This window comes from Spea bombifrons, chromosome 4 (assembly GCF_027358695.1).
Source record: "Spea bombifrons isolate aSpeBom1 chromosome 4, aSpeBom1.2.pri, whole genome shotgun sequence".
Classification (NCBI taxonomy): domain Eukaryota; kingdom Metazoa; phylum Chordata; class Amphibia; order Anura; family Pelobatidae; genus Spea; species Spea bombifrons.
This window is the reverse complement of record NC_071090.1, coordinates 63,379,404-63,391,415: the sequence shown is the minus strand read 5'-3', so window position 1 is coordinate 63,391,415 and position 12,012 is coordinate 63,379,404. Positions and strand designations below refer to the sequence as shown.

At 36.3% G+C, this 12,012-nt stretch overlaps 1 protein-coding gene across 4 annotated transcripts in view; it reads left to right on the top strand.

Annotated features, from left to right (window-relative positions):
• CACNA2D1 (calcium voltage-gated channel auxiliary subunit alpha2delta 1) overlaps positions 1–12,012 on the top strand; it is a 247,077-nt gene that overhangs the window by 217,432 nt on the left and 17,633 nt on the right. For 2 of the 4 annotated variants that reach the window (XM_053465051.1, XM_053465049.1), the window contains exons 21-26: positions 555–616; positions 4,754–4,830; positions 6,803–6,823; positions 7,586–7,646; positions 9,068–9,165; positions 11,408–11,492. In XM_053465051.1, the coding sequence (XP_053321026.1) occupies positions 555–616; positions 4,754–4,830; positions 6,803–6,823; positions 7,586–7,646; positions 9,068–9,165; positions 11,408–11,492 (404 nt within the window). The remainder of the gene's footprint in view (positions 1–554; positions 617–4,753; positions 4,831–6,802; positions 6,824–7,585; positions 7,647–9,067; positions 9,166–11,407; positions 11,493–12,012) is intronic. The other 2 variants (XM_053465052.1, XM_053465050.1) reach the window with 1 other exon arrangement.

Genomic DNA, 12,012 nt, shown 5'->3' with positions numbered 1-12,012 from the left:
CATTTCATCTTGATTCACATACATTGCATATGGAGTGTCATTTGTATTTGTTAGCAAGTACTGAGATCACCATATCTGTGAACTCTCCAGGCTTCACCCAGAGACACCAGATGAAGCACTGCTTCTCTGGGTCACTGTCTTCTTTCTCCCCCAAGGAAGCGGTGCCTTGCCATGGCTACTCTCACCAACTCCTACTCCTCCTCCCTACCCACTTAATACTGTCTGTGATCATCCCTGCCTCCATGGATAGCTAGCCCTGTCCCATTAAAAAGCCCCTTCCTTGGAAGAGGGAGAGCTCAGGGTAGCCTACCCCGAGAAGTTCCCTGTTATAGAGATCATTAGTCAAAATTCACCAATACAGTAATTCACCTTTTCATGACAAAAGAGAACACACTATAATAGAGAGAGATACTCTATGTTGGAGGATCAGAGTATATTGTGGCATTTTAAGCACACACCTTTATGAATGTATATCTCGTAACTGTTGAAGAACTCTTCTATAGATTATGGTTCTTGAGAAATCTGCTTTATTACTTTCAATTGCTGTTTTTCAGAGGTATATTGACAGAGCAAACAGGACATACACATGGGGTCCGGTGAATGGAACAGATTACAGGTACCAACATTTTCTGTTTCATTGTAATTTAAGTGTTTCGCTTTTGGTGGTTGAATTATTTTATTTTCTCATTTTTTGCTGAACTTGTTAGAACGTTTACCAATTTTTATTTATCACTCAAACCTATTACTGTATATCATTATACATGGCAACACGGAAAACAGTATCTTCTTAATTATGACTTAGTTTGGATTTAAAAAAAAAAAAAAAAATCTTTTCCACTCAGAAACAAACAATTGCTATTAGCCTTTAACTTTTTTTGCAGCTATAAATAAAATATGCTGGTGTACTCACCAAAGCTCTACAGAAGCCTGACCATAAGGCTATACCAAACTGCGGCTCATAAAAGAAAAAGCAGGCACATGTCATTTAACTTAAAACACAATTACAAAAAAAAAATCAAAACATGATTGTACCACAGTTGAATGGATAAAGCATATTAAGCAAGGAAATTACTCATTATTTCTTGAGGCATGAGTCATAAGCTTGTTGATTTTGGAGTTGAGTAATACAAATGTCACATGTGACACTGTTAAAGTTCACTTTGACTCTATGTGCAACAATGTACTAAAATGCTATCTGCTTAAGATGACCCTACATCCTCCGATTTTGCAGGCTGGATTAGGGATGTAAACTACGTTTTCCTGTCTCTAAAGTGAGCTCAATAACATGGGACACATGCTGTTTCATAATTACCTTGAAATTATATTTCCAACAGATACCTAGTTTCATATAAGTTCTGTGCCTTTAGAGTGGAAGGCTGTACATGGATGAATTGCAATTGTTAGGATGCAGTTGTACACATATCGACTCTGTCTAACTTAGCCAACTATTACAGCATGCACAAAGAGTCTGGGGATATCATTAAAGTAACCTAATACAGTACATGCTCGGTGAAGCCAAACATCTTAATGTGCAGTTAATATCAGTGGTATACTTGCTATCCCCATGTACACATTTCATTTCCTTAAAACTGCACAGAAACGGAAAATAAACAAGAAAATCACATAGGTCTAAAAAAATGTGGAAACAGAGAAAGCCGCTCCCTAACATTTGGTAAAAAGTATGTATTTACTGTATTTATTGATTATATCAATCTCAATAAGGGTTTGGCGCCGTTATTCCAATGGTCTTTACGGTTATTAATTTGCATATCCTGTATTAGAAATTGAAGCACTGGGTGTCTTAATTTGATGACATGATTGAACCTTAAACTTAGTTGATTAGAGTATCAGGGTAAAATTATGTCAGCAGGGTACCTAAACCAAACAGCTTACCTTCTAGTTGTAAGAAGCTGTTGTGATTTATCATCACATTTGGAATGTTGAGTCAAAGTTACACATTGACATATATAGAAGGTATGACATTTCTTGGCTACTTTTATATTTTTCTAGACTTGATATCTATTATGTCTATCAAAATAAATGCCAGTTGTAGAACCAGAAAACATACTTTTAATGAAAGTTTCTGTGCTCATAGTGCAGCTTTTTCCTTGATTCGGTTAAATGTCTCCACCTGTGCGCAGAGGGGAAGAAATTTAATGAACCTAGTAACATACAAGATGTTTGACTCAGAACAGATGTAGCCTGACATTTCTCAATAGCTTCTGAATCAAGCTCTAATTTGCAAATTTCCAGAGTTGTTTTTTTCCAGGTCAGACCTTGGTCTTCTAGTTAATTGCTTATATGTGTTCAAGCCGTAAATTAATGGCTTGACTAAATATATTCCTATAAAAAGTCCATGAAGGCTTTGTTTAATGATAAACAATTGTACATCATTTTTATATCTTCTTAAAACATTTCAACTACTGCTTAAGAAGTTTTTACTGACAGTTATACAGTCATGGCCAAAAGTTTTGAGAATGACACAAATATTAGTTTTTCACAAAGTCTGCTGCTTTATTTTAGATTATGGTAATTTGCATATTCTCCCGAATGTTATGAACAGTGATCAGATGAATTGCAATCAATTGCAAAGACCCTCTTTGCCATGAAAAAAAAAATCTACTGCATTTCATCCCTGCCCCAAAATGACCAGCTGACATCATGTCAATGATTCTCTGGTTAACACGGGAGAGTGTTGACATGGACTCTCTGTTATGCTGATTGAGTTAGAATAACAGACTTTAAGGAGAGGTTCAATTGTTGTGAAGATTGCGTCAGGACACCCAAGAAAGTCCTGCAAGCGCCAGGACCGTCTCCTAAAGTTGATTCAGCTGCGAGATCGGGGCACCACCAGTGCAGGGCTTGCTCAGGAATGGCAGCAGGCAGGTGTGAGTGCATCTGCACGCACAGTGAGGAGAAGACTTTTGGAGGAGGAAGGGCAGCAAATAATCCACTTCCCTCCAGGAAAAACATCAGGGGCAGACTGATAGTCTGCAAAAGGTACAGGGATTGGACTGCTGAGGACAGGGGTAAAGTAATTTTCCCCTTTCCGATTGTTTAGGGCATCCTTAAAAAGCTTATCCGGAGAAGACAAGGTGAGCCTTACCATCAGTCCTGTGTCATGCCAATAGTAAAGCATCCTGAGACCATTCATGTGTGGGGTTGCTTCTCAGCCAAGGTAGTGGGCTCACAATTTTGCCTAAGAACACAGCCATGAATAAAGAATGGTACCAACTCACCCTTCAAGAGCAACTTCTCCCAACCATCCAAGAACAGTTTGGTGACGAACACTGCCTTTTCCAGCATTATGGAGCACCTTGCCATTAAGGTAAAAGTAAAAACTAAGTGGCTCGGGGAACAAAACATCAAAAATTGGGGTCCATGGCCAGGAAACTCCCCAGACCTTAATCCCATTGAATACTTGTGGTCAATAATCAAGAGACGGTAGGACAAACAAAAACCCACAAATTCTGACAAACTCTAGGATTGATTATGCAAGAATGGGCTGCCATTAGTCAGGATGTGGCCCAGAAGTTAATTAACAGCATGGATTGCAGGGTCTTGAAAAAGAAGGGTCAACACTGCAGATATTGACTCTTTGCATAAACTTACTGTAATTGTCAATAAAAGCCTTTGACGCTTATGAAATGCTTGTCATTATACTTCAGTATACCATAGTAACATCTGACAAAAATATCTAAGAACACTGAAGCAGCAAACTTTATGAAGAGCAATACTTGTGTCATTCTCAAAACTTTTGTCACGACTGTACATGTTTTGGCTAACATATAAGGACTTTTAGCCCCGCTTCCTTTATAACCACTTTTCTGTTTTTGTAATAATCATGCTGGATATCTTTAAGAAATGGAAGACTGTTTATGTGAAAGTAATGTTTATTGTACTTCTGTGATGATTAAGCGTAAAGTGATCTATTATGTAAGTGTTATGAGTCAAACATGATCTTTACATATTATTGTGGTGTTTTCTGTATCAAAATACAGTACTTCCCAATATCATCAAAATCAGTCTTGCTGGCTTTCATTTAGTTCCAATGGGGGGGGGGTTTAACATTTAAGGGAGAAATACATTTCCGTGTAAAAAGTGTGTGACCAGACAGAGGAAGCAACAAGAGAGACCAATCCTATTGCTTATTGTGTAACAGACATCTCTTGGCCAATTGGTCTGTTATCTTCAAGTTTAGATTTGCGTGCTTGAATTCTATTTGTTTTTCTGATAAGTCTTTCTGAGTTTATAAATGTTGTGGAGTTTGTTTAGCAAAATAGCCATCCTTGTGGAACTTATTTTCACTACTTTCAAAAGGCCTTAAGATGCTGGGTGGTTGTAGGACCTTCAGACCAATGTGGAGCAACATGGAGCTCTCGTCACAATAGGAAGAGGGGCAGCAACAATGACAGTTAAAACACTCACAGCCTGGTACAATCGCGACGTGACTATTTGTGAAAATATAATTTGAGCTGTATTGCGGCAGTTTATCAATTAAACATACCACATTTTAGACAATGTAATGTTGTATCATAAAAGGCATAAGCGTTATGTGATCTTCTCTGGAGATGCCTACCTTCCTTGCTCGGGGAAGGCAGAGACAGGCTAGCCACATGGGAGTGTTTCCACCACATCTGGACCTTCAGAGTGTTCCTGCTCGGATAGCATTTACTGTGAGATATTATGACGGAAATGCATTAATGAAGAACTGTGTTTTAACATGCTAATGTATTTAATCTGTCTGTTCCAGCCTGGCCTTGGTCCTACCATCTTATGGCTTTTACTACATTAAAGCTAAATTGGAAGAAACAATAACACAAGCAAAGTGTAAGTAACTGGGTACATACTGGTGCCTGTTTATAAGGTGGGACAATAGATCTGCTCAACTGGAAATATTTTTTATTCCTGTAACCACTGTGAAGTTATGTGGATGTTTCCCCAACATTTCAACAGATCATAGCAATGATTCTGACTCAGTTCTACTCAACCTTGTGATATTCTAATTATGGCTACCAAAGCAACATTACATTTTTTTTCTACCCAAAAAAATAAACACACAAAGCCCACAAGACACTGGCTTCAGTAGCTACTTTGTCTTGTAAATTCAACCTAATAATTATATCAAGTTATATGATCTCACACCATTTATTAAGAAAGTCGTGCATTCTACAGGTTTGCTCAATTCCCCAGTAGGAAAAACACCTTTTCGAGGCTGATATGTTAACTTATCATTGAGGAACATTAAGGAGGTTACTCAACGCTCAAGATTAGCATGCATAGAATTTGCTCATTTAGCCTTGGACAGCAGCAACGACTCAGAGACTCAATCAAGCAAAGTGTTTTTCCATTTGATCTGCTAATCCTTTAACCAGCTAACCATCAACAGTCAGACATTATTAGCACATAGTTTTGAACTCGCGGGTTGAGGATAGCTGATCTATTCCTTGAGTGGAAGAAATAATTGAAATAGATACATTAAAATACAGAGGGTTTACCTTATATTCTATACATGTAGAATATAAACTGGCAATGTTTGGCCTGCAGTGTTAAAACCTCTTGTATTTCTAGAATCATTGCTAATCTCTCACTTATTGCTGATATTTAAAGGGTTTGTGTGCAAGCTTTAGTGTACAGAATCCAAGCATTAGCAAATGGATTGTATTTCATTTGAGAAGAGCTGCTCTCTTCCTTTCTCCCAGCCTGTAATATGATAGTTGGCTGTGCTTTACATGTTCGAAACTCGCAGATGGCCAGAAGCACATTGGTAGTAATGCAGGTGCATGTTTGCAGGACATTTATTTCAAGAATGGAAACACATGTTAATTTATGAAATAAATGCCTGATTGTTGAATATATATATATATATATATATATATATATATATATATATAATTTCCCATACATTGATTATAGGATACCTTCAAATAATAGCATTGCGGCAATGCATGGAGTTGACATAAAATTATTTTTTTACTCAATCCAAAGAAGAAACTTAAAAGCGTGTTATTATTCTACTTGTATGGAAACGGTTATGGAGGTCAAACTGAAAAGTTTAGCAAAGGATAGCATCTTTTATGAGACCGATACAGCAATACCTATTTTTGAATTAAACAGGAGGCTATTCATGCTTTAATAGGTCCAGTGAGACCTTGAAACTCCCTACAAATATGAAAATGTTTATTACCACTATGACCAGTCTGGGATTAGATATGTGTGTTTTTAGGGGCTTCTATACATTACATTATACACTGTAGCTTAAAAATAATGCATGCATTCTGCAAGCACAAATGAAACAAGCAAGATTTGAATTTTGTCATTGTGATACTTCAGCGTGGCACTGCATTCCATATTCTCCATCATACTTTGTTTGTTTACATTATTCATACTAAGCAAGTTTACAATTAGATGATTATTGCAAGTAACCATGCTGAATATCATTCATTCTCAAAGGAAGAATAAAATGAATACAGCTCTTCAATTAAAGTATTTTTTCCAACAAATATGTTTTGCAGTGATATTGATGTAGGAATGCTTATTCTTCTGACCTTTATCTTGCACAATAAACCCTCAACATGATCCTGGTCCAAGGAGGGCCTTACAAGATGAATTATTACTTATGTACTAGTTGTGATGAGTGTTTGTTGTAACTCTTCCTACTACACTGTTTTATTAAACCTTTGATCTATACGCAATAATTTTATTCAAGAGCTCCATTGAATAAAATATTGTTTGTGAACCCTTTTTGCTTTACCCTGTTTTTTCTGTTTCCCTGCTTTCTCTATCTGGTGGATTTTCACAGCCAAAAAGGGCAAAATTAAGGGCAAGTATTTCCTTGTTGTTTACTTTCCTTCGGTAGTCTCAAATCTTCAACTTCAAATCTTCTCCCTACACCATCTATAACTGTCTCCTTTTTCCATGTCATCAGTTACCAGAATGGCCCCTGCAAGGGCTATACAGAACTCAAAGCAAGAATGTATTACCTACCTGATTGTAACCATATTTAGTAACAGAACACAGTTTGTTTTTAACAAAACCGAAATTATTGGTACTACATTTTTGCTACCATCTAAATCTAGTGATGCGTGTATAGATAGTAATATTCCTATCATTAGATGTTGTTCAAATTGTGTATAAAGCTGTCATTTGGCAAATGCAAAAATGGCTCTGTGTAGATAGTCAAGGAAGTTGGTATAGTCAATGCAATTGTGAGAATAATGTCTGTATTCTTAACTTTTCCAGCAATTAATGAGTGGTGCTCTAGCATATCTAAACACAGTTTAAAATAAATGGTAAAGTTTTTATGATGGCCTGCTTCATAATAAATGTATGCATCAATTACTAACACTACATATTTCCCAGTAAGCAAAACCTGCGCAGTTAGGATGTAAAAAGTAGTCCTTCATCTTTGATCAATATGTTACATCCCAGCACAGCCAGAATTTTCATCATGAAGGACAATGTTGATGGTTGACTTGCTCATCAGCCTGTTGAGGGTATAACAAAGAATTGCTTCCCACCTATTGTGTTAGGTGTTATTCTTACAATGTATTTTTATTGACTCTACTTTATCTTTTTATTCTAGATTCTGAATCTCTGAAGCCTGAACATTTTGATGAAGTTGGATACACTTTCTTAGCCCCAAGGTTCATTAATCTCCTTCTATTGTTAACATGTTCCACTAACTGTGTTACTTTTGCATGACACTAGAAAGATATTCATGTCATGAGTCAGAAATACTGTGGATCAAGTATTCAAGCGTAAACTTTGTATGAACAAAGTGATTCCAGAAATACTGTCTACCAAGTCAAGGTTTCCGTAAAAGAGATGGGCGATGTTATATTATAGGACGTTAGAACAAGAAATCACATTCTAAAACTAGACAGGGGGTTAGCTGTAATGTGAGGAAGTTTTACTTTACCGAGAGGCAGGAGCGGACTGACCCATCGGGCATGGACCGGGGGCCCGAGGGGGTTGGAAGGACTGGGAGTCGGGAGGACCGCAAGGGTCTGAGGAGGGGCTGCAGAAGCAGGGCTGGTTAGAGAGATCTAACTGGCCCAAAATCAAGGGAGCGGGGCTCAGTGGGCAGCAGGAGCTCTGCTTACACCTGCCCCCTGTATAACATGAGGAGCGCTGGCCTATGCTGTGCGCTGGGATTTGATGTCAGATCCCGGCGCTCAGCGCTGAAGCAAAGCCATGCCCACTTCTGGACCAGAAGGCTGCTGGTTCCCTAAGGAGAAAAAAAGGCAAGACAGAAGAAGAAAAGGTGGAGAAAGAGGGGCTGCAGGAGAGGAGGCAGACACAGGAAAGGTAAGAAAACATTGTGAGAGGGGCATCACCAAAGGGTCCCATGGCTTTTTGTTGCCCATGGCCCTGGATGGTCTCAGTCCGTCCCTGCCGAGAGGGTGGTAGCAGAACAAAAGGTCAAGCAGAAGTTGTAGAAGCTAATAACCAGAGTGAATTTAAACATGCATGGCATAAAGCTATCCTGAATCTTAGACAAAGGACTGATTAAGATTTGAGTCTTTACACAAGGAAAAACAGGCAGACTAGATGGGCCTAATTGTTCTTACCTGCCATCAAATTCTGTTTTTCTTTGTTCTATTTTTACAACTTCGTAAATACATGAATAACAATGACACTTTGTATTAATGAAGTTGTAATAATACCTAAAGTGCATTAATCATATTGCTTTAAATGTATTCTATCCATAAAATTGGATAAAAACTTCTTGTTGACTGGACAAGTAACCGTGAACAAGTAACCCAAAACCACTCAATGATTGTGTACAATTATTTTGCTTCTGTTATCACATTTGTTAATAAGTAAATAAAACTGAAGCATTTTTGTTACAAGTGTTTGTTATAAGATAGGACGGTTATGGACACCATAACATCTACAGAGATATTTATACGCAAATGAAACAATAATACATTAATGCATGGCCATGTAATGAAGGGAAACCTTTTCAGAATTCAAAGCTGTTTTACAGCCATTTTCACCACCTTCTACATATTCTAAGCATGTTGTCACATGTAAAAATGAAGTACTTTTTTTTCTTACACAGGGAGTACTGCAGTGACCTCAAGATATCCACTAATAACACAGAGTTCCTCCTGGACTTTAATTCCTACATAGATCGCAAAACCCCAAGCAGTCCAGAGTGTAAGTTTAATGTAATAACGAACTTGCTTTCATGGTTGAGGATGAGATTTCAACCTGTTCTCCGTCATTGACTAGGTGTTACAATGTGAAAAATAAGTATGATTTCAAATAAAATGCTCAACCAGCTTCTAGATCACTCACCAGCTCCAGCTTAAAGCAGGGGGTGCGATTGAGTAAATATCGTGTCAATACAACTCCAGTGATAGCCAACCAACAACTTAAAGAAAGGAATGTGCTTTTGCTTGAGCACCTAGTTTAGGTGGTGCAGTATAAGGTGTGATATTTAGTGATGATAATGTAAAAGCTTTGTGTTCATCATACACAAGAATTGTGCTTGTGATATGCCATGCATCACCGCTGCTGTGGATTGATTCCAGCCACCAACTCCTAGGTCATTGTTGGTGGCTAGATAGCGGTATATATAAACTAGCCGGCTCTTATTCTACCACCAATAAACAAAGCCCATTATACAGGAAAGAAAGTTGTTTGCTTTATCAAAACGAATCCTTTACTTAGCATGACCCAAAAGTCCAACCTTCAGAGTAATATTCCATTTAAGCTATTGTGAGGTTATCTACTAATAACTTAAAAAATACACTAAAGTCCTGAAACATGGTTTGCTTGGTAAAACCAAGCTCTATTTCACTCTGCCAAAGCAAACACGGTATAAACCTTTATATTTACAGCAAACTAAATAGTAATGGTTTTCCTTTGTGTTTAGCGCTTTGATTTCATGATTTAGCTGCAGACATTCTCCTCTTAGGCAGGCTTGTTTAAATAATTATTATTTTTACTAAATAAGCGCAGTAGTTTCATGAAACTTGGATATGCCTTTGCCAAAAAGGTACTTAGCTCTTCTGTTGGAGAACTAGCTTGAAATAACATTCTAACTATTAAATGCCACAATCCCTGTGTAACTTGGTGCAGTGTGTTCATTATCACATTTAGTGTCATATACTCGTTCCTTCCGTGTGCCATTATCAACACAACCTCTCATTGACCTTAGGGGGATATTTTTTCTTTTTTTTCTAGTGAGTTATAATCAAATAAATTTGTGCAAGAATGTTAAGTAAAGGTTAAGGATGATCATACCTAAGGTAAAATGTGTTATTAATTGTAATTTAGTTTCCGAGATCAATCATAACTCAGGGTTTTTCTATAATTAATCATGTCCTTCTTTATTACATTAGACTATATATATATATATATATATATATATATATATATATATATATATATATATATATATATATATATATATATATATATAACCCTGGTTGATTTAATACTTTAAATTTACAAATAGATCTTTAACATATTTAAAAAAGACATTGTCATGCCTTAAAAGAATCTTACGTTTTGTAGCTATTTTTATATAATATATATTTCAAAGTTTAGTTGTTAATAGTGCAAAAAACTATTATTGTGTTGTTAAATATAATAGGTCTGATGTTTGACGGACAAAATACTACCAGAGCATCATTGAAAGTACGCACATGATCTCTTTTGTGGCACATAAACAAGCTTGGATATCCTGTTATGATTTTGCGATTGTTAGTTTGCACATCTTTGATTTATTTTGATTTGCCGTTATTATGATTTTAATCAATTTTCAATCCGTGTTTATAGGAATTTGTTTCAATTCTGATGATGCTGGCTTTCATAATTACCTTAAAATGTTTCGAGATTAGTTAATATGGTTCTAGTTTCCAGATGCGCTTTAAGGTATATACCAGATGGGCAAGTACCACCTATGAGCTATGCCTGCAAGGTGTGGTTCATTGTATAGAAATCTCCTGCACAGATTGATTTCAATGTCTTCCATCTGTTTAATCCTCTTAATTTATTATACTCTAAAAGGTACAATAAAATATAAACCCGTACCCCATAAACAATAGGCTTGCATTGGAGATGATTTATTACTTCCAAAGACTAATGCATCATTTTTTTATTTTCCAGCAATCTCTAAAGACTGGCTATTTTGGCACAGATGATTGTGTTAGCTATTAGCAAAGTTTAATAAATCATGCTCAGGTTTTGTTAGTCTCACTTTTTAAAGCAAATTTAGTGAATCTTTTTTTTCAAATACAAAAAAAAGTGTCTTAAACAACTGTGATAGTAACTAAAACTATATATATATATATATATATATATATATATATATATATATATATATATATATATATATATATATATATATATATATATAAACTATAACATCTGATATTCTTAACTACTTTAGGTATTAAAGACTTGATTAATAGAGTTCTTCTGGATGCAGGATTTACAAGTGAACTTGTGCAGTATCACTGGAATTCCCAAACACCGTAAGTAATGTGTTAAAACAAAATTAGTTAAATAAATAAATACAATAAAATTATTCTTAAATATCATTTAGACAGAGCAGATTAGCATTGCTTTCTGTGATATTTTTATATAACAACAAGATTTTTGACCATATGTATTTGTGTGGAGGGTGTCGGCAGGTGGGGTAGGAAGCAATGGCTGCAAGCTTTTTTTACATTTCTTCATATTTAACTTGCGGTATTCTCGACTGTCATATGGCTGTCTAGAACAGAACAAAGGCTATTTCCAGTATTTAAACTTTTGAAAAATAAGAAAAACTAAATAGTGTGGCTGCTGTTGGTCCAATGAGCCTTGAGCTTCTGCTCAATTAGTACCAATGTTAAGTTGGTCCTGAACGTCTGTACGGATACAAACGGAAGACATTTTCTTGATCAATGGTTCTTTTCTTAAAACTGTCAACAAAGCTTCAGCAGCGTGTACGCAGGTAATTGGAAAGCAGAAAGAGACTTTGGGATGAATATTAAAAGGGAGATAAAGGTA